This window comes from Panthera leo, chromosome A2, assembly GCF_018350215.1.
Source record: "Panthera leo isolate Ple1 chromosome A2, P.leo_Ple1_pat1.1, whole genome shotgun sequence".
Classification (NCBI taxonomy): domain Eukaryota; kingdom Metazoa; phylum Chordata; class Mammalia; order Carnivora; family Felidae; genus Panthera; species Panthera leo.
Genome location: NC_056680.1, coordinates 15,729,897 through 15,752,842, shown reverse-complemented (window position 1 = coordinate 15,752,842; position 22,946 = coordinate 15,729,897). Strand labels below are relative to the sequence as shown.

Here is a 22,946-nt window from a genome sequence, read left to right as displayed (position 1 = left end):
CCACATCAGTTAATCTTGGTTTATAAACAACCCCAGCTTCAGCTAAGACTGGCTGCGTGGGCGTGGTCTGGACAGCGCCTGGAATGGAAGAAGGAAGGGCCACCCAAGCTCAGGAGGTCATGCAGCCTCTCTCTAGGCCACGGCCATTACAGGGTCGACACCTTACACCCATCTCTGTGTGTCTTCATTTGAGTTTTCAAATTCCAAGGGGCCTAGCTCTGGGCAGGCTAAGGTCAGTCGCCCTTGGCTCAAACAAGTCAAGGGGACCTGGGAGGGGCCTGGTGATGGTCACTGGTGGGGATCATCATGAGCCAGGCAGCCCCACGCCCCACCCCGCATCGTGTCTGGAGCAGTGTCACTCCCCATTGCCGACAGGGCACGTTCAAACCTGTGGCTTTAAGGTTCTTAATTCAGGTCTCAAAGTGTCCTTGCTTCCAGACCCTTCACTTCTAATCTTCCCAATTTCTCCATTCTACACCTAATGCTAGTCTCTGCTCCCCGAACATTCTCCCCCATCCCAAGGCTGCCCTGCATAGCCCCTTTCCACAGCTCTCCTCAGAGGTATAGCTTCCTGCCTTTAAGACCCGGCCTCCTGCCTCCTTCTCCAGGAAGTCTTCCCGGAATGCTTACTTAACATCCCATTTTTGTCTTTTTTTTGGCCAGCTTCTTTTCCTGTGCTATATATCGTCTCCTTGTGTCACTCGGGGTCCCTACGGGAAATAACTGACACACTCAAATTGGGCACTTTGAGGCGAGTTTAATAAAGGGGCCAACCAAGGTGAGAGCAGGATGAAGGGGCACAGCAGCCCCCTGATGCGTAGCAGCTGGGTTTGTTAGCGGCCCTGAAGGGGTGAGGGGTGGGCGAAGCAGAGTGGAGAGGCCCACCGCAGTCGGGGTGCTCCCGGCCCCCGGTGCTGCCTCAGGAAGGGCTGGGGGAATACACACTGATCCTACTCTCCCCCTTTCTTCCAACCTCCTCCAGGAGCTCCCCACGGGCTCCATCCCGAGAGCAAGAGAGAATCCTGGCGGCATCCGTGCAGGGCAGCTGTTCAGGGGCAGGGCAGGGTAGAGAAGGGCAGGGAGCGGATCCGAGCGCCTTGGCCAGGATGTCCTAGATATACACTCTTTGATTAGATCAAGTGTCACCTTGTGGCCAGCAACCAAGGTTTGGTTTTACCTTTCCCTTCGCTGCCCCTCCCCCCCGCCAACCCTCATAAGGACCAGGACGGTTGTAACTGTTAAGTCATCAGCAAGTGTGACCAGCTGGGGTTTGACAGATGAACAGCCTCCCGATTGCGTAACACAGGACAGGCTCATTCGCACTTGGTCTGGGTCAGAGGAGTTCTCGTTCCGATTGCCAGGCTTCCGAGTCTGGATGGGGTCACACACACTGGCAGCCGGGGCGTCTGTATGTTAAAAGGTCCCCCGCGGGCACTAAGGAGTCTGTCTATTTCCACCACCCGACCCCACGCCCACCTCCCCACCCCAAGCAGCTGTATGTTGAATCAGGGTGTGCCTCACAAGGGCCCGGCCCCGTGATCTTGTTTTCCTCTGTTCTCCTTTATTCACGCGTGTTTTCAGACCCCCCCCCCCCGCCCATTGCTTTGGGCTTGGGCATGGGCCTCTGGAATAAGATTTGAATTTTGGTTTAGGAGGAGGTCGTGGAATTTCATAGGCCTTGAGCTATAACCGGTTTACCAAAATCCCACATCACCGAACTAGGAATTGGCCCAGATGATAATAAATCCAACCTGTGTTTCCCGCCTTCCATTGCTCCTTCTTGGGCACGGCGTCGCAGGATCCCTGGGGATAAAAATGGCATCCCCTCAAGTTTTGCAACACAGCCGGACCACACCGGATACAGGCAAGCTTGAGTGTCTTGCTGTGACCTCAAAACCTCCCCTCCCAGCTACCACGTGGGCTGGCTGCCTGAGGGACCCCTGGGCCCTGGTGTGGGCGAGTGCCCTCTAGCGTCCACGTTTCACGTTGCAACTGTGACCGAAGCCGGTGTCCGCAGGTCAGGCATGAGCTTCCGCCTGTTGGGGTCAATTTTCCAGGACCTCAAACTAAGCCAGGAAAAATCTCGCCCCGTCTGAAAATGGAGAGGCTTCGCTCAGGGCCAAAAGTCTAGACCGCAAGAGGAAGCTCTTCTTCTGATGGCACAGGACAGTGGCCAGCGGACTAGCTCCCCCTTGGCCGATCAGAGCCTGCGCGCAACGCCTCTTTAACCGGGGCGACTCGTATCGAGCTCCCAGGGGAGGCCAGTGGCATCGTTCTCGCCAGGCTTGAGGTGAGAGACAAGCGCCCACCTGCCATTTCCTTCCCGCCCAGGGCACATGGCACCCGCAGTTTTCTACAAAGGACCCCTTTTCAAATACCTCCCTCTTTTCATCAATGCACTCATGTTCCCAATATAGATGAGGTGGTCTCCAGAGTCAGAAAACCTGTTTTTAAAGTTTTAAACTTCCTGTGGAAGTTCTGCTTATAGTCTACTTTGGAATACAGAACCTATGGGCTTGACCACAGACTTACGGTCTGTGCTTATTGTTCATAAGCAAAAGAGCTCAGCTGCGTTCCAGTGAAACTTTATTTGTAGACTGGGCCATGGGCCGTTTTCGGCTCGTGGGTCCTAATTCCCAGATCCCTAGAAGAGATCAGTAGATGGAGAAAGATGACCGTAACCATACTGGGGATTTAAACTGGGCAGGAGTGGAAGAAAACCCGAATGAAGTTGCTGAAAGCCCACGGCTATGAAAGACGGGAACCGGGTTTGTTAAGAACCAGACTTTAGAATTTTCATTCTGGAATTTGAAGAAACCCTCAGAAACTCAAGCTGGGAAAGGATCATCTTTATTATTATTTTTTTAATTTTTTGATTTATTTTTGAGAGAGAGAGAGAGAGACAGAGCATGATCGGGGGAGGGGCAGAGAGAGAGGGAGACACAGAATCCGAAGCAGGGTCCGGGCTCCGTGCTGTCAGCACAGAGCTCAATGCGGGGCTCGAACCCGTGAACCGTGAGATCGTGACCTGGGCTGAAGTCAGATGCTTAACCGACTGAGCCACCCAGGCACCCCAAGGATCATCTTTTTTAAACTAGCAGAGTGTGGGGCACCTGGGTGGTTCAGTCGGTTAAGCATCCCACTCTTGGTTTCGACTCAGGTCGAACTCAAGGTTTGTGAGTTCAAGCCCCGCATCGGGCACGATGCTGAAATTGAGGAGGCTGCCTGGGATTCTTTCTCTCTCTGCCCTTCCCCTGATCCTGCTTTCTCTCTGTCTCAAAATACACAAATAAACTTAAAAAAAAAAAACTAGCAGACTGTGATGCTCAACGGAGAGAAGGAGGAGCAGGGAGTCAAAGCTGAGGCCTGTTCAAGGCCACCTGCCATTGTCTGGGCGACTCCTAGGCTTGCCACAGCGGGCTCTCTGTAGTGCCCTTTTGTGCCTTTGTGCCTTCTGACACATTGACCCACCTGCCTGGACACCGCTCTCACGTCCACCCTTGGCTTCACCAGAAAGTTGTTCACAAACATGTTCAAATATGCGGCCGATACGTTATCCCCGAAGCCTTAACTGAGTGTGCCCGGCTGGCTTCCAACATCCAGCATCTACATCGTGTTGCCTGGGAGCTCTCCCCCCAGCTGGAAAAAAGCATCTGCCAGAGCCAGTCAGGCCGGAAGTGCTGGGGAATTAACATCCCCTGGGAGCAGCCATCAGCCAGTGACTGACAGGGCAGAATATAAATACCCCAACTCCCCCCTCCAGCGGGATAGCCGAGTAGGAGTTACCCTGTGGCCACGGGTCTTCCAGTGGTTTGGCGCTCCAGTCACCCCCCCCCCCAGCAGAAGGTACTTCAAAATGAACCCTCTGCTAGCACCCTCCCCTTCCTGTCTTCCTTCCCCGCTCCCCACCAGAGTTCCCAGCACTTTCCAAATAAACTCTTTGCTCTCAAATCATCGCTCAGGAACTGCTCTTGGGGGAACCCCACCGAAGCAGAAGGTGACTTTCCGTGCACACTTGGCTTCATGTCACCCTTCCGCTTTCTGTTACAGGAGAAATACCCATCATGTTCCATTATCACCATTGGATTCAGATGGGTGTCTTCCACTGAACGGTGAGTGAGTTTCCTAGAAGTGGGTCTTATTCGTCTTTACAGCCCCTGGTATTTTCCCTGATCTGTCACACAGTGTTGAAGATGAGTGTTAGCCGGCTCCCGGAAGCTTGATGTGTAAGTGGAATAGATACAAAGAGACAAGGTGGCAGGGGTGAAAAATTCAGGGATTCCTGGTTGTCTCAGTTGATTAAGCATCCAACTTCGGCTCAGGTCACGATCTCATGGTTTGTGGGTTCGAGCCCCACGTCAGTCTCTCTGCTGTCGGCATGGAGCCTGCTTTGGGTCCTCTGTACCCCTCTCTCTCTGTCCTCCCCTTCCCTCTCTGTCTCTCTCTGTCTCTCAAAAGTAAATAAACCTTAACAAATTAAAAATTCAGTATTTCAAAGACTGGTGGCCCTATTGGGCAACGCAGGTTGAGAACGTTTCTATCACCGTAGTTAGTTCTGCTGGACAGTGTTGGGGCTGGGGGGCCACATGGAGCATGCTGGGCCCATGATTTGGTTATGTGCAGTCCCATGTAGGTCACAGGGCTCCTAAAAGCTCTCAGGGGTCTGGGGATATGAACCAACACCTATATTCCGCACCTGTGCTTACCTAAGGACAGATGTCACTTCACAATGCGAGAGGAAACCCTGTGATGTGTAGTTAAGTCTTCACATGATTGCTCTTTATAGTACATTCTGGCTGAACCACAAAAGAGATCAAAGCTACTTCAAAGTTCCCAATGCCCTCGTGGCTGGTGGAATGGATACCACATCTGAAGAGCAGCCTAGCTTTTCTTCTTCTTCTTCTTCTTCTTCTTCTTCTTCTTCTTCTTCTAAATATATAATTCTAAAGGTTTGTGTCTATCTTTCATTGGTAATGTGGTTCCACAGTCCACAAGCCAAAAGGCACAAGCGGTTTCGGAGGAAAGTCACGCTTGTGTTCTGCACTCACATTTCTTCCCAAAGACACCCAAGGCTACCCCTGCTTCCTTTCCTATCCTTTAAGAGATGGGCAGCCCACCCGAGCCCAACAAATAATCCGCATGTGTCTCTCCTTCTTTCTTTCTCTCTTTCTTTCTTTCTTTCTTTGTCTTTCCTTTTTGACATATGATACATTCTGTTTGGTCTTTGCTTTCTTGTTTTCAATCAGTCTTCTATTGCTCTTGGTGCTTTGACTCTTCTGTCATGGTGCCTCTTGGCCAAATTCCTCTCTGGGTTCTTCTGGCCCCTCTCTTATTAGCCATTGATCTCGCTTTGCCTCACACGTACCCTTGTCTTCTCACCCACGTCCCTGCATGGTTCTGGGGTCTTTACTCCATCCTGTATCATTGGATTTATCTTCCTAATGCGCCACGAGGATTGTTCTTCTCCCCTGCTCTAAACCCTTCAGTAGCTCCCTTTGTCTTCCCAGAAAAGCCCAAGATGCTTTGCCTGAAATCCATGGCCCCTTGCCACCTTCCCACCCTGCCCTACAGTCCACGTGAGTTTGTGCCCTCCCCCCTCACCTTTGTATTGGGCATTCTGTTGGCTTCGGCTATCTCCCCCATATCCCCTCCCTTTCCAAATCCTGTCCTTTTTTCAAAGACCTGCTCAAAAGCCACTTCCCCTGTGAAGTCTTTCTGCCTCAGATTCCAGCTAGAAATGGTCTCTCCCTCCCCGGCCCAGGCAGAGCCCTGAGTGTGTTCCTCTTCGTTCTGGAGTCATCTGTCTCTGTCTCACACCCCTTACCAGATGGAAGAGTTCACAGGTCAGGGATTGTTTGTCTCACACACTTTTTTCATCCTTCACTTAACCGAAAGCAATGTTAGTGCATCCTGTCCACATCACCTTAAGCACAGTTGTTGGACGAACGGTGAGCTTGGTGTTTAAGAGGACAGTGTCTGCGCATTGCAGGGCTCTGAGAAGTTTCTACCAGCAGGGCCTTTATTCTCTACACTGAACATATCAAATCACAATTCTTCTGTTGAGTCGCTCATGGGAAATTTGGTCATTCGGTGTACCCAGGAAATCCATTCACTATTAAGAATACTCAGGGCAGGAGTGGAGGGGCGCCTGGCTGGCTCAGTCGGTAGAACGTGCGACTGGATCTCAGGGTTGTGAGTGCAAATCCCGCGTTAGGTGTGGAGATTACTTAAAAATAAAATCTTAAAAAAAAAAATAAAAAGAGGGAAGAAGGCTATCTGGGTGACTCAGTCGGTTAAGTTTCTGACTCTTGGTTTTGGCTCAAGCCGTGATCTCATGGTTCGTGAGTTTGAGCCCCGCGTTGGGCTCTGTGCTGCCAGTGAGGAGCCTGCGTCGGAGTTTCTCTCTCTTAAAATAAATAAATAAACTTCAAAGAAAAAAGAATACTCGGAACAAAGGTGACGTGCCATTATGCTGCCGGAGAATACATATACATAAGCTAAAAAAAGAAGGAAAAGCCTTTTCATCAAGCAAGGAGAGAGCTAGGCACATTAAAAGTGTTGCGACTGATTTATTGTATTTTGTGAAATACGTTTCATTTATGCAACAGCTGGCTAAAGTTAAGGTTTAAACTATAAAATGATTTACCTGCTCATAGCTGCATATAGTGACTAGCTAACACTTGGGTACATCACACTGGATGTAACTCTTCCGAGAACCGAGCAAACTTCTGTGTGGACGGCAAATGAACTAACTAGTGACCCCCGTTAGTGCCCGGGGCACACGGGTCTGCTGACCCCATTGTGTATACACTTTAATGTCTTTATAAGTTTTGGCATCGAGCTAGAAGTTCAAAGGGCTGGCGTTAAGGTCAACGCGATGGACTTAATGTGTTTCCTTCATCTGCCCGGTGCCTCCGCTTTAGGTAATTTTCCGCATCTGGCCTAAAAGACAAACGAGAGCTCCTGTTCCCCCGTTGATGGGGAGCCACAGCTGGCTCGGTCTGATTTCTCGCTGGGAAGGAACGGGATGTATTTGCCCAGGTTGGTGGCCACATGCCTGCGGAAGAAGTGTCTGAGGTGCTCCCGGAACCTCTCCCCGACGAAAGCGTAGATGACGGGGTTAACGCAGCAGTGCGTGTAGGCGATCACCTCTGTCACCTGCATGGCCACGTCGAGCCATTTGCTCTGCTCACAACTGACCTCAAAGAAGATCGTTTGGAAAGCAGAGAGAAGGAGGACCAGGTTGTAGGGGGTCCAGAACATGAAAAAGACCACCATGATGACAAAAATGAGCCGGATGGCCTTGTACTTGGTTTTATTGGGGCATCTCAGCAGTGTCCTAACAATTCCCGCGTAGCAGACGGCCATGATGAGCAGAGGCAGGGCCAGACTGAGGATGTTCATGCTCAGAGCATGGAAACGCTTCCAGTTATCCTCTTGGCCTCCTGGATAAAGAGGCAAACAGATGTACTGTTCAGCATCATTTTGGGACTGATGGAAGACAAATTCAGGGAGGGCTGCTATCCCTGCCAGGCCCCAGGTGAGGACGCTCATGATGATACCAAAAGTGACGGTCCGGGTCCGCAGGGCGAACACGGCGTGGACGACGGCCAGGTACCGGTCTATGGTCAGCAGGATGATGAAGAAAATCTCGCTGTACAAGCCCATGTAATAAAGCCCGGAGAGGAGCTTACACATGAAGTGGCCGAACACCCACTCGTTCCACCTGCTGTAGTGAATCCAGAACAGCAGAGTGAACAGGAAGAGCAAGTCAGAAATGGCCAAGTTGAGCAGGAAGATGTTGGTCATGATCCGGAGCCTCCTGTATTTTGTGAGGATCACCACCACCATCGCGTTGCCCAGCAGACCAACCACGAACACCAGGGAATACAGTGGGGGCAAGAGGCGGGACCCCAGCTCCTTGACGTTGATTTTTTCACATGGCAGCGAGAACTCATAGTCGAACAGTGTGGTCCTGACAGACGCATCCGCTGTCACCGTCTCAGTTCCGGCCATCAAAGCCTCCATTGTCCCTATGATAGAAAGACAACAACGACGACGACGACGACGACGACGACAAACAAAAACAAAAACAAAAAACAACCCCACAATTAGGTACGGTCACCCTTGGCGAGCCACGCCCATTGATTTCTCCATTTACCCACAAAACCACATATGATTAAACAACCTAGATACAACCTAGATGCTTCAATGATCTTTAGCGCATGTTTAGAAGTATGTCCGGGATGCTGTGCGGGGAGGCGTCAGGCACGAAAGATGTGAAGTTTTGGAAGTCAGCGCGATTCACAAAGGGAAAAGAAACAGAAAGGTGGTGGATGGGGTGAAGAAAGAAAGCATTCATTTCTGCAAGCGTTTGAAGAAACACAAAACAGGAAAAAGCAGGCTGGAGAGTGATAATAATAATATTATACTGATTATTGTTGCCATATCTTTTCAGGCATTTTGAATTTTATGTTTTACAGTTTATATACGACTTTTGAAATCATCTCGCCTGTTTCAAAACCAAATGGTTGCAATCATAGTGATTGTTATTATTACAAATAACTACCCCTCTCTGTGGCCCCTTCACAATGCGCCGTTCATCAGAGCTGATGGGGAAACTCTCAACCTCGAAGCAGTTTCATAATTCCTCTAACAAGTAAATATAAAAGTTCAGGCTAGATTTTCAGTTTCATTGTCCAGTTTTCTCCTCACTAGATTCAAAAACAAAAAAATCACTAAGTTTAACTTTTGGGGCACCTGGGTGACTCAGTTGGCTGGGCGTCCGACTTTGACTTAGGTCACGATCTCGCGGTCCATGAGTTCGAGCCCCGCGTTGGGCTCTGTGCTGACAGCTCAGAGTCTGGAACCTGCTTCGGGTTCTGTGTGCCCTCTCTCTGCCCCTCCCCTGCTCATGCTCTGTCTCTCAATAATATATAAGTGTCAAAAAGTTTTTTTAATAAAAAATAAAATAAAATAAATACACATTAAAAAAACCTGTTTAACTTTGAAAGACTTCACCATTGTAGTTATTACCAACTATTATAGTGATTACGGTTATAAGCAATAAACAAAGGCTGCTTCCCTTTTCCTGCTTCTCATAATGCTGAGATAATCCAGTCATATGCCAACAGCAGACCCCCTAGAGTCCCTGCTTCATAAAGTCCCTGCCGAGTAGGAGGGTGGTCCTGGGTAGTCAAAGCGAGATTGGACACGGGCAGGAGGCATCCCTGGCCGTTCCTGCCACCAGCTGTAGGACTTGGGGGCGAGAGCTGAACTTCAAGCCTCATTGACTCATCCCACACATAAGAATCATGATACCACTTGAAGTCATGTTCAGGATCAAGTAAGATCAAAAAAGCTGTAAACTTGGTGGAAGCAGAACCAAAAGAAAGGCAATGAGAAGATGTTTCATATCAACATAGGAAGAAATAGGGTCTCTTAGGTAGAACTTAATCTATTTTCATGGCTCTGTCCTAGGGCAGCACACTGATAAGTAACACACTCAGGCTTTTAGGTGGAAAACGGCACTGAAAAACAGCTGATTATATGATCTTTTCAGCATTCTTACCCCTAATGGCACAATCCACAGCCTCTGAGGAAAAAAAATACCCATTATTTTGTCCATCACGCATTTATAATCATAGAGAGCATGCCTGTAAACTTTAATGCCTAAAAAGAGCAAAAAATAAACAGAGTCACTTGCTCCCAAGAGCAAAAATATAGGAGCCTCTGCTTAATATTTCTATTATCTTTCCTTTTCTCTGAGGCTGATCTAAAAACAAGTCAAATTAAAAACAAAAAAATTCACTGGGGTTTTGTTCAACTCGATGATTGTAACTTTAATTTGTGTGTCACTTTCAACATGACCACGATCAGACTGTAGAATCTTTTGGGGGTTCTGGGGTGCAAGGCACAGGGAAGAATGCAGGTTCTCTGGAGTCAGAAGCCAAGTCCTTTGACGACTAATTACATGGGGTCAGAGATATGAAAACTGAAATGGTTTTCATCTGTCTCCATCGTCCAGAGCAAAATGAATATTTAGGTCTGACATCGTCAAGAGGTTGGAATTAGGCTTTCAAAAATGTCTTTTTGGGGGCACCTGGGTGGCTCAGTCGGTTGAGCATCCGACTCTTGATTTCAGCTCAGGTCATGATCTCAGGGTCGTGGGATCGAGCCCCATGTCCGGCTCAACGCTGGGTGTGGATCTTACTTAAGGTTCTCCCTCTCTCCCTTTCCCTCTGCCCCTCCCCTGCTTGCGCTCTGTCTCTCAAAATAAATAAAGAAAGAAACATTTTTTAAAAAAGGTCTTTTTGCATTTTGGGGAAGGATGATACGGTAACAGCCAACAGGCAGCAAAACGGTAAAGAAAAGCAAAAACACAAAAGTAAAAACCACCCCAGATTTCACCACTATGAGCATTTCTTGATGCAGACATGCACGCATGGGTGCAAGTTTTACCAAAAACTGCATTCTTGCTACCTTAGCTGGTTCTCTAAAACTGCTCACAGGGCACCTCAGCCACGCAACGCAAATGAAGTTCCTTCAGTCTCCAAAAACGATTTGGATCTTACCAGTTTTCCCCTGGGCAGCAGGAAAAAGGATTCACAAATTGCAGTCCAGAGTGGTTTAAACTTAGCCTGACCCATTCATTTGAAGGACGGCTTTAGTTTTTCTCATCCTGTTTACGTTGCCAGCTTATTAATTTTGGTTTCTCATCTCCTCTCATTGGGCCTTTCGAAGATGGCAGTGGAGATATGGGGGAGGGGCCTGCATGGGGGGAGTGGGAAGAAGGTGCCCTGGTCTTCTGTCAGTCCTAGTCACGTGGCTGGTGTCTGCTGAGGAAGGGCCACCTGGTCCCGACCTTGAACTTTCTGCTGGCACCTGCTGTTTTGTGGCTCATGGCCTCACGATCCATTCATTCTCAATCATCCCTGGGCATAGTGACCTCTGCAGCCCTGGCTGGAGTGGGGGGCCCTCTGTGGCTGCCACATCATCAGGCTTCTGGCACCTTCTCCTGAACTGACAGGCACTGAGCAGACACACTGCTCCTTGACTCCGTGTCCGTGCCATGGACAAACCCAGGGACACTCGAGGGTACAGACGAAATGATTTTTCCCCCTGACCACCAGTTTAACTGTGCCGGCCACCCATGTGAATAAGAAAGCGACGTGCAGAGAGGAGGCTCTGTGAGGGCCCCCTCCCCAATTTATCAAATAGCCCTTCACACCCTCTAACTCTGGTCAAAGCCTGGATGGGGGAGATAGGAACCCCCGAGCGCGACTGCTTCCTTCGGTGACCTTGGACTCTTCCTCTCGCAATTCCTGGAGTCAGAAGGAGAGGAGCCCTCCCCCTGCCCCCCTCATCTAGAATTAGAGACTCTTCTTTAGAAAATATACTGAAGTTTGGAATGTCAAAAAAAAAAAAAAAAAGTAGGGGCACCTGGGTGGCTCAGTCAGTTGAGCCTCCCACTTCAGCCCGAGTCATGATCTCGCTGTTTGTGAGTTCGAGCCCCACATCAGGCTCTCTGCTGTCAGCTCCGTGCTTTGGAACCTCTGTTCCCCTTTCTCTCTGCCCCTCCCTCGCTTGCGCTCTCTCTCAAAAATAAATAAACATAAAAAAAAAAAAAGTAAATGATGTCACTCCAACAATGCTGGTGAGGTTGGGGCAAGCCGAGAACAATAAGACATCGCTGATGTAATGTAACTTGGTTCAGTAAGTTTTTGAAATGTTATAAACAACGAGAATCAACAAGGTACACGTGGCTTTGAGCCAGCGGTTCTACTCGGAGGAATTTACCCCAAGGGGAAGAAATCCAACAAATCAAATCACAAGGTACAGATGTTCGTTGTGGCCTCGTTTCGTAACAGAAAGAAACAAGAGAAATGGAAACTGTTGAAAGGTTTGACACATGAAGGAGATTTTGAACAGATCGTAGTCCACTGATGCAATAGATTATTCTACAGTCACTAAAACTAGTTCTGGAGACCAGGTGGAATCACCAACAAGCGGTCGTGGGAAACGAAGAGAATATAAAGTGCGTGTAGTAAGACCACGACATCGTGAAACTGTATGCATATAAAAAGCAATGAGCAAATAATGAAAATAGTTGTAGAAGGGGGGGGGGAACGGTAATTTTTAAAAACTTTTTAAATGCTCATTTATTTTTGAGAGAGAGACAGAGCACGAACAGTGGAGGGGCAGAGAGAGAGGGAGACACAGAATCCGAAGCAGGCTCCGGGTTCCGAGCTGTCAGCGCAGAGCCCGACACGGGGCTCGAACTCACCTTAAGATCGTGACCTGAACCGAAGTCGGATGCTTAACCGACTGAGCCACCCAGGCGTCCCAGGTAAGTTTTAAAGTTGTAAGATGTGGAAGTGTCTAAATTCCCTTTTCAATTACACTGTCACTAATGGCGGATGCCTTCTTCTAGCAAGGACAGCTGGAAGATTTGGCAAACACGCTTTCTCAAGGTAAGTGGGTTGAAAACGTGGGCAAATTATAAGCTGAAGCACGTACTCATCAGCACCTGAAACTACAACCTGAGATCTAAGAAACTTGACGTGGAAGTCACATGAGGTAGAGTATTTGAATTTTGTTTTAAAGATCTTAATGTTTGGTTTTCCTCTTTGAGCTTGGGTGGAGTTAACCTACAACCACCAGACTGGGGGGAAGGGAGATTTTTCTTAGAAATTTCTTTAGGGGCTACCCGGGTGGCTTAGACGGTTGAGCAGCCGACTCTTGATTTCAGATCAGGTCATGATCTCCCGGCTCGTGAGTTGGAGCCCTGCATCAGGCTCTCTGCTGTCAGCCAGGAGCCTGCTTGGGATCCTTTTTCTCTCTCTCCCTCTCTTTCTCTCTCTGTCCCTCCTCCACTCTCTCTCTCTCTCAAAAATAAATAAACATTAAAAAAAAAAGTCTATGATAATTGAACCTTCCTTAGGCCAAACATTTCACATAGTTTGCTTGATCTCACAACTTTGCAAGGTAGGTTTTCCCATCCCCACTTTATCGATGAGCAAACAGAGGCTTGGCAAAGCTTGGTCAGTTGCCTGAGGCTATTCTGTGCACAGCAGAACTGGGACTTGATCCTGTGCCCTTTTGCTCTAAAACCCACGCTATTATCGCATTGGGGTTCCATTCAGTGAGGACATCCACATCCCAGATGTCATGAATGTTTGTATATATCTTAGTATCTTTGCGGTTCAACATTTCATACATACGCATCTGTAACCCACTGCGAATTTAGTCTGATATGTGGCACGAAGTGCCATCTATTTTCCTTCTCTGTAAATGGGTGAATAACCACCCTCGCCTCCTCAGGCTTCAAACATCACATTTGTCACATATTCTTCAATATTCCTGATTCCATTTGCATGCATTCCACTAAACCATCGGACCTAAGCCGGAAAAAGATAAAAACAGGAGACTTTCTGAATACGTGTGGTCTTGAAGGGATAAGAAAATGAACATTTCGGGGCGCCTGGGTGGCTCAGTCGGTTAAGCGTCCGACTTCGGCTCAGGTCACGATCTCACGGTTCTGTGGGTTCGAGCCCCGCGTCGGGCTCTGCGCTGACAGCTCAGAGCCCGGAGCCTGCTTCGGATTCCATGTCTCCCTCTCAGAGAAATTCCCTAATTTACGATCACACAGAGAGCAAACGGCTAAGTTGGGACTTGATCCCCAGTGTTCTTGACTCAAAGAAACCTGGGCTCTCTATAGCGTCACCTGCCCGTCAGCATTCTGCCCACAGGACGGGGACCTTTGGCGTGATGGCGGACTCCTTTCTCTGTTTGGGCATCACCTCCTCACTGTGGGTGTCTACTGTATGTGGACGTCATGACTCTCCACAATATTAGAGCTACAGTCTATGGCAGCCAAAGCCAGAGATATACCCTGAGCTAATCGTTTGCAATGTTTCTCGGACTTGTCTGAATGCTTTTTTTGCTTTTAAGATTTATTTATTTTGGAGAGAGAGAGAGCGCAAGCAGGGAAGGGGCGGGGGGCGGGGGGGAGACAGAAGATCCGAAGCAGGCTCTGCGCTGACAGCACAGAGCCCGATGCGGGGCTCGGACTCGCAAGCTGTGAGATCATGACCTGAGCCCAAGTCAGACGCTCAACCGAACTGAGCCCCCCCAGGCACCCCCTGAATGCTTTTAGAAGTAAAGGCCAACGAGTTCTTGTCGGCTGGGTGAAAAAAGATACGGCTAATTTAAGACCCGTTTTGTAGGGGCGCCTGGGTGGCTCAGTTGGTTAAACATCCGGCTTTTGATTTTGGCTCAGGTGAGATCGAGCCTGCCTCGGGCTCTGCACGGGCAGCGTGGAGCCGGCTGGGGATTCTCTTCTCTCTCCCTCTCCCTCTGCCCCTCCCCACCCCACGCACGCCCGCGTACGCTCCTCTGTCTCAAAATAAATAAATACACATTTTTTGAAAAAAATCCATTTTGGAGGTGCCTGGGTGGCTCAGTCTGTTAAGCGTCCGACTTCAGCTCAGGTCACGATCTCGCAGTCCGTGAGTTCGAGCCCCACGTCGGGCTCTGGGCTGACGGCTGGGAGCCTGGAGCCTGCTTCCGATTCTGTGTCTCCCTCTCTCTCTGCCCCTCCCCCGTTCATGCTCTGTCTCTCTCTGTCTCAAAAATAAATAAGCGTTAAAAAAAAAACATTTTTTTTTTTTTAATCCATTTTGTAATGAAACTTCACTGCAGGGGAAATCTGCTATGCCTACTGATGAAGAGTGCCGATCCTTGACAGCAGGGGGAGTTTGCTTAAAACCAGGAACGGCCGGTAGAAGGCCGTAGGCCGAATGATTACGTCAGTTTAGTAAAGTCACCACTCTGGCTTGTGGGTGTGTAAGTGCTTTGTCTCTTTAGCTCTCTCTCAAAAAAAAAAAAAAAAAAAATCAGAGTTCAGAAGAACAAGGAGGACGCAGCACAAGAGACTCAGAAGGAGTGGACGGTGAGATAGGAGCCAAACCAGGAAAGCTGGTGTCCCAGAAGCCAAGCAAAGAATGTATTCCGTGGACTGAGGAGTGAGGTGAGGATTATCTGAACTAACACATTCGAGAGCATCTAGAACACTGGCCCAGCGTGTATATTAATACACGCCTAGAACTGTATATGAACTCTCCTCCCCTCCCCCCGTTGACCTTTGTTTTTCAAGTTCTTGGGCCCTTCCAAAATGTCTAAGATCTTGTCCAAGGTAGTAAAATATGACTTCAGAAGAGCAAATATTTCTTCCATCTGAACAGAAATGCTTCTCTTTCCACAAATATCCGATCTGTGGTCCATTACCCAAGGTTCTAGAAAACTTACAATGATTGGTATCCAATGGTTTCAACCAGACATTTCAGCCTTCGTTAACATCTTTAGTTATACTAAATGAGGACTTTGAATTTCTATGAATAAGTTTGGACCTCAACCAAATTAAATAACCTAACGGGAACGCCGGATTATATTAATCCATTTACTTACTGACAGAGAGGTATCAGAGGTCAGATTATCTCTCACAAAGGTGACAGGTAGGGGATAGAGACAGAGACCGATGATAGATAGATAGATAGATAGATAGAAAATAGATTAATTCCTGGCAAATTATGGAACCAGGAATCAGGAGAGTTCTACTGGGCACTTAATTCTGCCCACCTTGGGGATGCCAAGAAATCATCACTTCCCATAATCTGCAGACAATTTCCATTAACTTAATCTAAATTTACATGACAAAAGTTGTTTTTTTTTACAAGAGTAACATTTTTATTTCAAATGTCATGATATTTATGACTGAGTAGGTAATAGACACAATCATATGGTTCAAAACCTAACACTATGAGAAGATACACAACAAAAAGTCTTGGGCGCCTGGGTGGCTCAGTCGGTTAAGCATCCGACTTCAGCTCAGGACACGATCTCGCGGTCTGTGAGTTCGAGCCCCACGTCGGGCTCTGGGCTGATGGCCCAGAGCCTGGAGCCTGCTTCCGACTCTGTGTCTCCCTCTCTCTCTCTGCCCCTCCCCCGTTCATGCTCTGTCTCTCTCTGTCTCAAAAATAAGTAAATGTTAAAAAAAATTTAAAAAAAAAAAGTCTCATCCTACAGCACATCCCCATGTGTCTCTTCCCCGTCAAGAACTGTGAAGGGTCTAAGATCTTACCCTACCTGTAGGCTAACAAGTAAGCCTGCCACTTCCTCGAGGATACCAGCAGAAGGCACGTGCCCATTAGATAAAGGACACAGGATGTATTGCTCGTGGCACAGCAGACACGTGAACTTGAAGTTCACGGTTCTCCCTGCCCCCAAGTCGCACGGGGGCCACGTACAGCAGATTTGCCTCACAGCCGAGGAATCTGAGTCCAGGAACCTCCAATCGTTCATATGGGGCTGACAACAAGCCTGCCCAGTCTTTGCCCAGGAGGGAAACATTATTTGAATTTCACCAGATAGCAAACAAAACTCTTTGTCTGCCCTGGCGAGAGATGTTCTGTCTTCCGAGGCCGTTTCTACAAAACATCCTTGAAAAGGTAATCTACAACAAACACTGCCGGGCCTCGGCTCCGAAGACACGCAGCAAATTGCCCCCCAACACCCCCCGCTCAACCGTGTGGGTAACTGCTCTTCCTTCCCAGGGCTTCCATACACAAGTGTAAGCAGGTAGATATTTTCTAATCTTACCCTGTTGGCTGCATAAAAGCAGAACACTACATTCATCATCACGCACCTCGCTTTTTTCACTTAGCAGTGGAAGGTTTTCTTTGTTCCTGCTGCAGAGAATCCATTGCGTGGATATACCAGTTTATTTAGCCAGTATCCTATCAACAGAGACGCTTTGCTGTTTCAAACAAGGCTGCCTGTTGCTGATCTTAGGCAGGAAGTTTTGGGTTTGGTTTTGTTTTCAAAGCCCATCACATGCTAACCTTATGGTCAGCTAGAATGACAGGTTAGCACGTGATGGGATTTTAAAGTGGTCTGAGACTACATCCAGAGCCCTGTGCTAGGTCCCAGGCAAGACACTGAATGTGAACACTGCCCAAACTGGAATGCAGTGGAGAAGAAACCCTACCTGGTAAAGATGAGTTGAAGGAGTCAGAGGTATCCATCCACCTAGGAGAAAAGACACTTTGGGTAGGAAAGAGAGCGAGATACTGGTGTGTAGATAAGAACCTAAATGTGATTCACCATCAACCACAGGAGGTCGTTCCAAGAGGCAAAGTCAAACACCACATAAGAAAGAGCTTGAGGGGCGCCCGGGTGGCTCAGTTGGTCAAGTGTCCAACTTCGGCTCACGTCGTGATCTCACAGGCCATGTGTTCAAGCCCCGAGTCGGCTCTGTGCTGACAGCTCAGAGCCTGGAGCCTGCTTCGGGTTCTGTGTCCCCCTCTCTCTCTCTGCCCTTCCCCTGCTCACGCTCTCTCTCTCTCTCTCTCTTTCTCTCTCTTTCAAAAAAATAAACATCCAAAAAATGTTTAAAAAAAGAAACAAAGAGCTTGAGTGGGATCATCCCAAATGACATGTGAGGTACTGAGCAAACTTTAACTAGAGACACCTAAGCAGAGGGTGGGGGGCTGCCTGATAGGGACATTACGGGAGGGGATTTCCACAGAGAGAAGAAGTTGGCTACGGCAATTGTTCTCAGCCCTGGCTGCTCTTGGCAAACGCTGGGGAGATTTTGCAATCCCAATGCCAGGCTGTACCCCTGAATAGTTAAATCAGAATTTCTGGAGGTAGGACCCAGACCACAGTGATTCCTTTTTCTTTTCTTTTTTTTACGTAGGTTTCACATTCAGTGCGGAGCCCAAAGCGGGGCTTGAACTCGAGAACCCTGAGATCAAGACCTGAGCCAAGATCAAGAGTCAGACACTTAACTGACTGAGCCACGCAGACGCTCCTGGGCCACCCTGATTCTTACGGCTCCTTTACTCTTAGGGGACATGAAATCTCTCCTGAATTTTATGAACCTGTTTTCTGTCCCTGAGTTACATACCCTCCAACCTCCTCGAGCTGAGGCAAGAAGCAAAATAAAGAATGTCAACGCTGTGACACAGCGACCCTGAGAGCAAACCCAATTTTAGTCTGTATTAATAGATCACCCAGAAGAAAGGAAATCCACATACCTGATTCTCCATCGACGTCTCTACCCAGCTGCCCCTTCATTTATTCGTCCAATTACCTCTCCAACTAGCTACTTGGATCGCTTCCCACTATACAGTGAAGCCAGGCCTCCCAACCTTTCACTTTTTTTTTTTTTTTAATTTTTTACAGAGAACCTGGAATAGTCAAAAGAATTATCTGGTGCGGTGCTACCCAACAGAACTCTTCTGCAATGATGGACATGTTCTGGGTCTGTGTTGTCCAATGAGGCACCCCTCGCCCAATGGCTGTTGAGCGCTCGAAATGTGGCTGACCTTTTCATTTTATTTAAATTTTTTTTTTTAACGTTTATTTATTTTTGAGACAGAGAGAGACAGAGCATGAACGGGGGAGGGTCAGAGAGAGGGAGACACAGAATCGGAAGCAGGCTCCAGGCTCTGAGCTGTCAGCACAGAGCCCGACGCGGGGCTCGAACTCATGGACCGTGAGATCGCGAGATCGTGACCTGAGCTGAAGTCGGACGCTCAACCGACTGAGCCACCCAGGTGCCCCTTCATTTTATTTAAATTTAGTGAATTTAAATTGAAGTCACCGCATGTGCAAGTCGTCACCAGAGTGGACAGTGCAGAACTAGCGACTGGTCACTGTGCCCGTAGAACTCCTGACAAGTGACAGCTGCTTACTGAACACTTCCGGACTGAATCGAATAATTTTCACCCTGCCTCTCACTGTTCAGACTACACATTTGAAATATGATGTTCTGTCGCAGGTACCCCATGTTAACCCCATTAACCAAGAGGGTTAATGTCAATCTGGAGTACAGGACAGGCTAGGGTGAGAAAGCTCCAGAAACATCAGCCGTGGCTCACAGAACTCAGAATGCTTTGTATGAAAAATAAGAGGCTTCAAATCCTCAGATTAATTTTAGTTTTTGTTTCTTTGTTTGTTGTTTGTTTTTGTTTTTGTTTTTGCCATTATTTGTCTTTGGTCTGGACCCAAGTTTTCTAATCTTTTTTTTTTAAGATTCTTTTTAAGTTTATTTATTTTGAGAGAGATTGAGAGAGAGAGAGAGAGAGAGAATCCCAAGCAGGTTCCACACTGTCAGCACAGAGCCCAAGGTCGGCTTGAATGCACAAAGCATGAGATCATGACCTGAGCAAAACCAAGAGTGAGAAGCTCAACGGACTGAACCCCCCCAGGCGTCCCTCTAATCTTTTTTACGAAAGGCTTGGATTAGGCAATGTTTTAGGTCCCTTTGAGATGGACTGACGTGATAGCTTTTCCTGCAGAAGAGGGAGTAGACTCCCAGAGCACAGAAACTTGATGGCATTGGAGGAGACTACACTCAGGCCCAGCTGGGGAAGGACATGTGGGAACTACCAGGTTGTGTGGGAACAGAACGGGCTGCCTGGTGAGCCAGGAAGCTCCCTCCCCGGAAACACACACAAGAACCTCTCAGCGCTGTATTTTAGGGCAGCACAAGGACTTCCCCAACTGCTGATCACTATCATTAGTTACTAGAGCAAAGGCTACACTCCGTGCTGGAGTGTGGTCAGTTCATTTTCAGTGACTTGGTTTTATCCACCTGCCAAGTGATTTGGGATATTCTTTTTTATTTAATTTTTTTTTTTTTACATTTATTGATTTTTGAGAGAGAGCACAAGCAGGGGAGGGGCAGAGAGAGAAGGAGACAGGATCCGAAGCAGGCTCCAGGCGCCGAGCCGTCAGCACCGAGCCGGATGCGGGGCTCGAACTCACAGACCACGAGATCGTGACCCGAGCCGAAGTCGGACGCTTAATCGACCGAGCCACCCGGGTGCCCCAGTGATTTTTGGATATTCTTACCGACTTTCTTGCCCAAAGATTAGATTGACTCTTTATATTTCAACATGGGGTGTTTCAAGTGTGGTTGAATTTTAATTGCACTGCAGGTTGATCTGTCATTTAGTTGAAAGAGATGATTGTGAGGGGTATGTTTTCATAAGGAAGGCATGACTGTGTAGTCAAAGTAGCATGGTTGGGGTAAAACCACGTAAAACGGAGAAAGAACCTCTGCCCCAGATCTCCTTTCTAGGTACCATATCACACTTTTGTATAGTTTCTGTATTCTGATATTTTTTTTTAACATTTCTTCAATTTTGAGAGACCGGGAGAGACAGAGTGTGAGTGGGGGAGGGGTAGCGAGAGGGGGAGACACGAAATGTGAGGCAGGCTCCAGGCTCGTGAGCTGTCCACACGGAGCCCGTCGCAGGGCTTGAACTCATGAGCCACGAGATTGCGACCTGAGCCAACGTCAACCGCTCAACCGACTGAGCCACCCAGGTGACCCTCTGTATTCTGACATTTTAAATGTTATATCTTGCACCCTGTTCCATGTAGCTAGTAATTATTTGAAAATATAATTTGTAGGGGCCCCTGGGTGGCTCAGTCGGTTAAGCGTCCGACTTCAGCTCAGATCATGGTCTCATGGTTCGTAAGCTTGAGCCCCACATCGGGCTCTCTGCCATCAGCGTGGAGCCCGCTTCAGATCCTCTGCCTCCCTCTCTCTCTCTCTCTGTCCCTCACCTGCTTGTCCTCTCTCTCTCTCTCAAAAATAAATAAACATTAAAAAATTTTTTAAATAAAGGAAATATAACTTGAAAAGACACCAACATATTGTATAGATATTCATGGCTATTTAATCATTGTCTTATTGGTGTGCGATTAAGTTGTTCCAGATTTACACTTTTATAAATAATACTGTAATAAACGTCTTTGTATTTTTTAAAATTATTTCCCTAGAGTAGGTTTCCCAAAGCACAATTTCTACCTGTTTTCTAAGTCTCTTGATGCGTTTTGTCAAATTGCTTCCAGAAAGTGTTCAGCGATGTATATATTCTGGGCAGTAGTAGGTGATGGCTCTAGTCTCAGCAAGCATCCATCAACACCAAGAAGACAGAAAAGAAAAAAAAAATTGGCCACGTATATGGGCAAAAGAGACGTCGTTATTGTGTAACTAATATTGGTTTAATTACTGAGCATTTTTTAAAACTGTAATTGGTAATCATCCATATTTCCTTTTCTGTGGATTATCTGGCGGTGCCCTTTACCCATTTTATGCTGGGTACGTCTGCTTTTTTCTTGTCGAGTCATACAATTCTTGCCCCAAGAGAAATAACTCAGCCTACCTGGTTCAATGTAATCATCACCACCGTCTGAAAAGAGCTACAAATACCCCTATCACTTCCGTGTACCAAAGTCCCCATACTCCCATCACCCTCCCTCTAAACACCGGTCAAACAACTGTTAACTTCCACCCTCATGAATCCAAGGTTTCCCAAAAGATTAGGAGGGATTTCTACCTCTATCTTCTAGGACAGGTCTAGGAAAAACAAACAGTCGACCTTGTAGATCCAGACACGAAGACCAAATCATTCGATTCACTGATTCATCATCATAGCCTGACTTAGGGTGGATTTACAATGAACACTTAAAATACACATGTATGTATACAACTGCACTATGTAGATGTATGTACACACATATATGCAAGTTCTGTTTTCACGGACTGTTTCTTACGAAGTCAACATCGATACACGCAAAATGGCTAACTTGGAGCGGTCATGTCCTCAGTAGTTGAGAATTTATGAAGGCACGGAGAACACACGATGGGCCCAGCCGTGGGCATGCTGACTGATGAGGTACAAAAGGCCAAGTGTGGATGACTGGGAGAGGCAAGGGTATCACAGCATGGGTGGGGGAAAGAAGGAAAGTGGGAGAAAGCAAGAAGAAAATGGACATGTGTCACAACAAACCCTCCTACTTTGGCCCCATACCACCTACTAAATCACCCTCTCCTCTGCCTCCGCAATCCCAGAGCGCTCTGGAGAGGCACTGCTTGCCCTGCCTGGACCCCTCTCTCCATCTCCTTGTTCCTGGAAACCTGACGGTCTACCCGGAAATCACTTTTAAGCGAGCGACTTCTATCGCAATGTAGTAAGTTCTTGCCCGGAAGAGAACAGAAAGAAGGCAAATGGTACCTGTTACTTTAGCAAAGTCCTTTATGCCCCCGGGGACAGCTTAGGTCTTGCCACGCACGAAATGGAGAAGCCGTCTGATCAGAGGCATTGGGAAGGTAGGACACAAGACGGCTTCCCCTTTTAAACAGGCTCGCTGCTCTGCAAGTTTTCAGAAAGTTATCAAGTTCAGTACAGTTCTTCTTTTCTGCTGCTGGAATTACATACTAAACCCTCAGTTGAGTAATCTTTGAGATGAACACTGCTGATGTTCAGCAGCCGTTTCGGGGTTCTGCATTCTCTTGGCATTGTCCTGTCTCTCTCTCTCTCTCTCTCTTTCTCTTTTTGGAGGGGGGCAGATAATTCTTGAATAAACATTGCTTTGACCCGGGGGAGGGGACAGGGCAAAAAGCAAAATCGAGTGACAGACGGTAACTACGTTTATCGTGGTGAGCATGAAATAAGGTAGGGAATGTAGTTCGAATCACTAGGCTGTGCCCCCGCAACAGATATAACGTTGTATGTCAATTATGCTTCAATACCAAAGGGAGTTTTTAAATTAAATCAGAACTTTCCCGCGAAGGCAAGATGGGCACCGCGGGATAACCTAGTTATTCCCCAGAGCTCTAGAGGAGACCTTGATGGGTCGAGGTGGAGCGCAGGGTTAGACGTCCCCAGAAGACCCGAGAAGTGCCTTTCCGTGTGACTGAAGGGCTCCATAACCTTCATCAGCAGATCGTGCTGGACCTCGGCCTTCTCACCTGTAAATCATCAGGTTGCCATGGAATCGACTAAGATAAATACGGAAGAAAGACCCTGTAGGATATACAGGGCTGAACAAACATAAGCCATGGCTAGGCTACCACCGTGACACGT

General features: G+C 47.8%; 1 protein-coding gene and 1 long non-coding RNA gene across 6 annotated transcripts; one reads left to right on the top strand and one right to left on the bottom strand.

The window, feature by feature from the left end:
- The first annotated feature begins 1,760 nt into the window (after positions 1-1,760).
- On the top strand, positions 1,761-12,783 carry LOC122214261. The gene is made up of 3 exons (XR_006199818.1): positions 1,761-2,290; positions 4,051-4,112; positions 12,434-12,783. It is a non-coding gene; the product is annotated as an uncharacterized LOC122214261 (long non-coding RNA).
- Positions 6,566-22,368, bottom strand: LOC122214260 (C-C chemokine receptor type 3-like). Of its 5 annotated transcripts, XM_042929093.1 has the most exons (4): positions 22,095-22,368; positions 20,885-20,975; positions 17,048-17,088; positions 6,566-8,033 (listed from the first exon to the last, which is right to left on the bottom strand). In XM_042929093.1, exons 3-4 carry the CDS (start codon positions 17,082-17,084, stop codon positions 6,943-6,945), a joined length of 1,128 nt encoding a protein of 375 aa, XP_042785027.1. In that variant the 5' UTR covers positions 17,085-17,088; positions 20,885-20,975; positions 22,095-22,368; the 3' UTR covers positions 6,566-6,942. The 5 variants fall into 5 exon arrangements, with proteins under 5 accessions (XP_042785027.1, XP_042785029.1, XP_042785031.1 ...); XM_042929095.1 differs by lacking the exon at positions 17,048-17,088; XM_042929097.1 differs by lacking the exons at positions 17,048-17,088; positions 20,885-20,975.
- Between the last annotated feature and the right edge of the window lie 578 nt (positions 22,369-22,946).

What these genes read in the sequence shown, in the direction of transcription:
- LOC122214260 (XM_042929093.1), bottom strand. Translation starts at nt 17,084, where the DNA reads ATGGATACCTCTGACTCCTTCAACTCATCTTTACCAG. An exon ending in CTTCAACTCATCTTTACCAG is followed by an intron (nt 8,034 to 17,047) that starts GTAGGGTTTCTT and finishes TTTCTATCATAG; the next exon opens with GGACAATGGAGGCTTTGATG.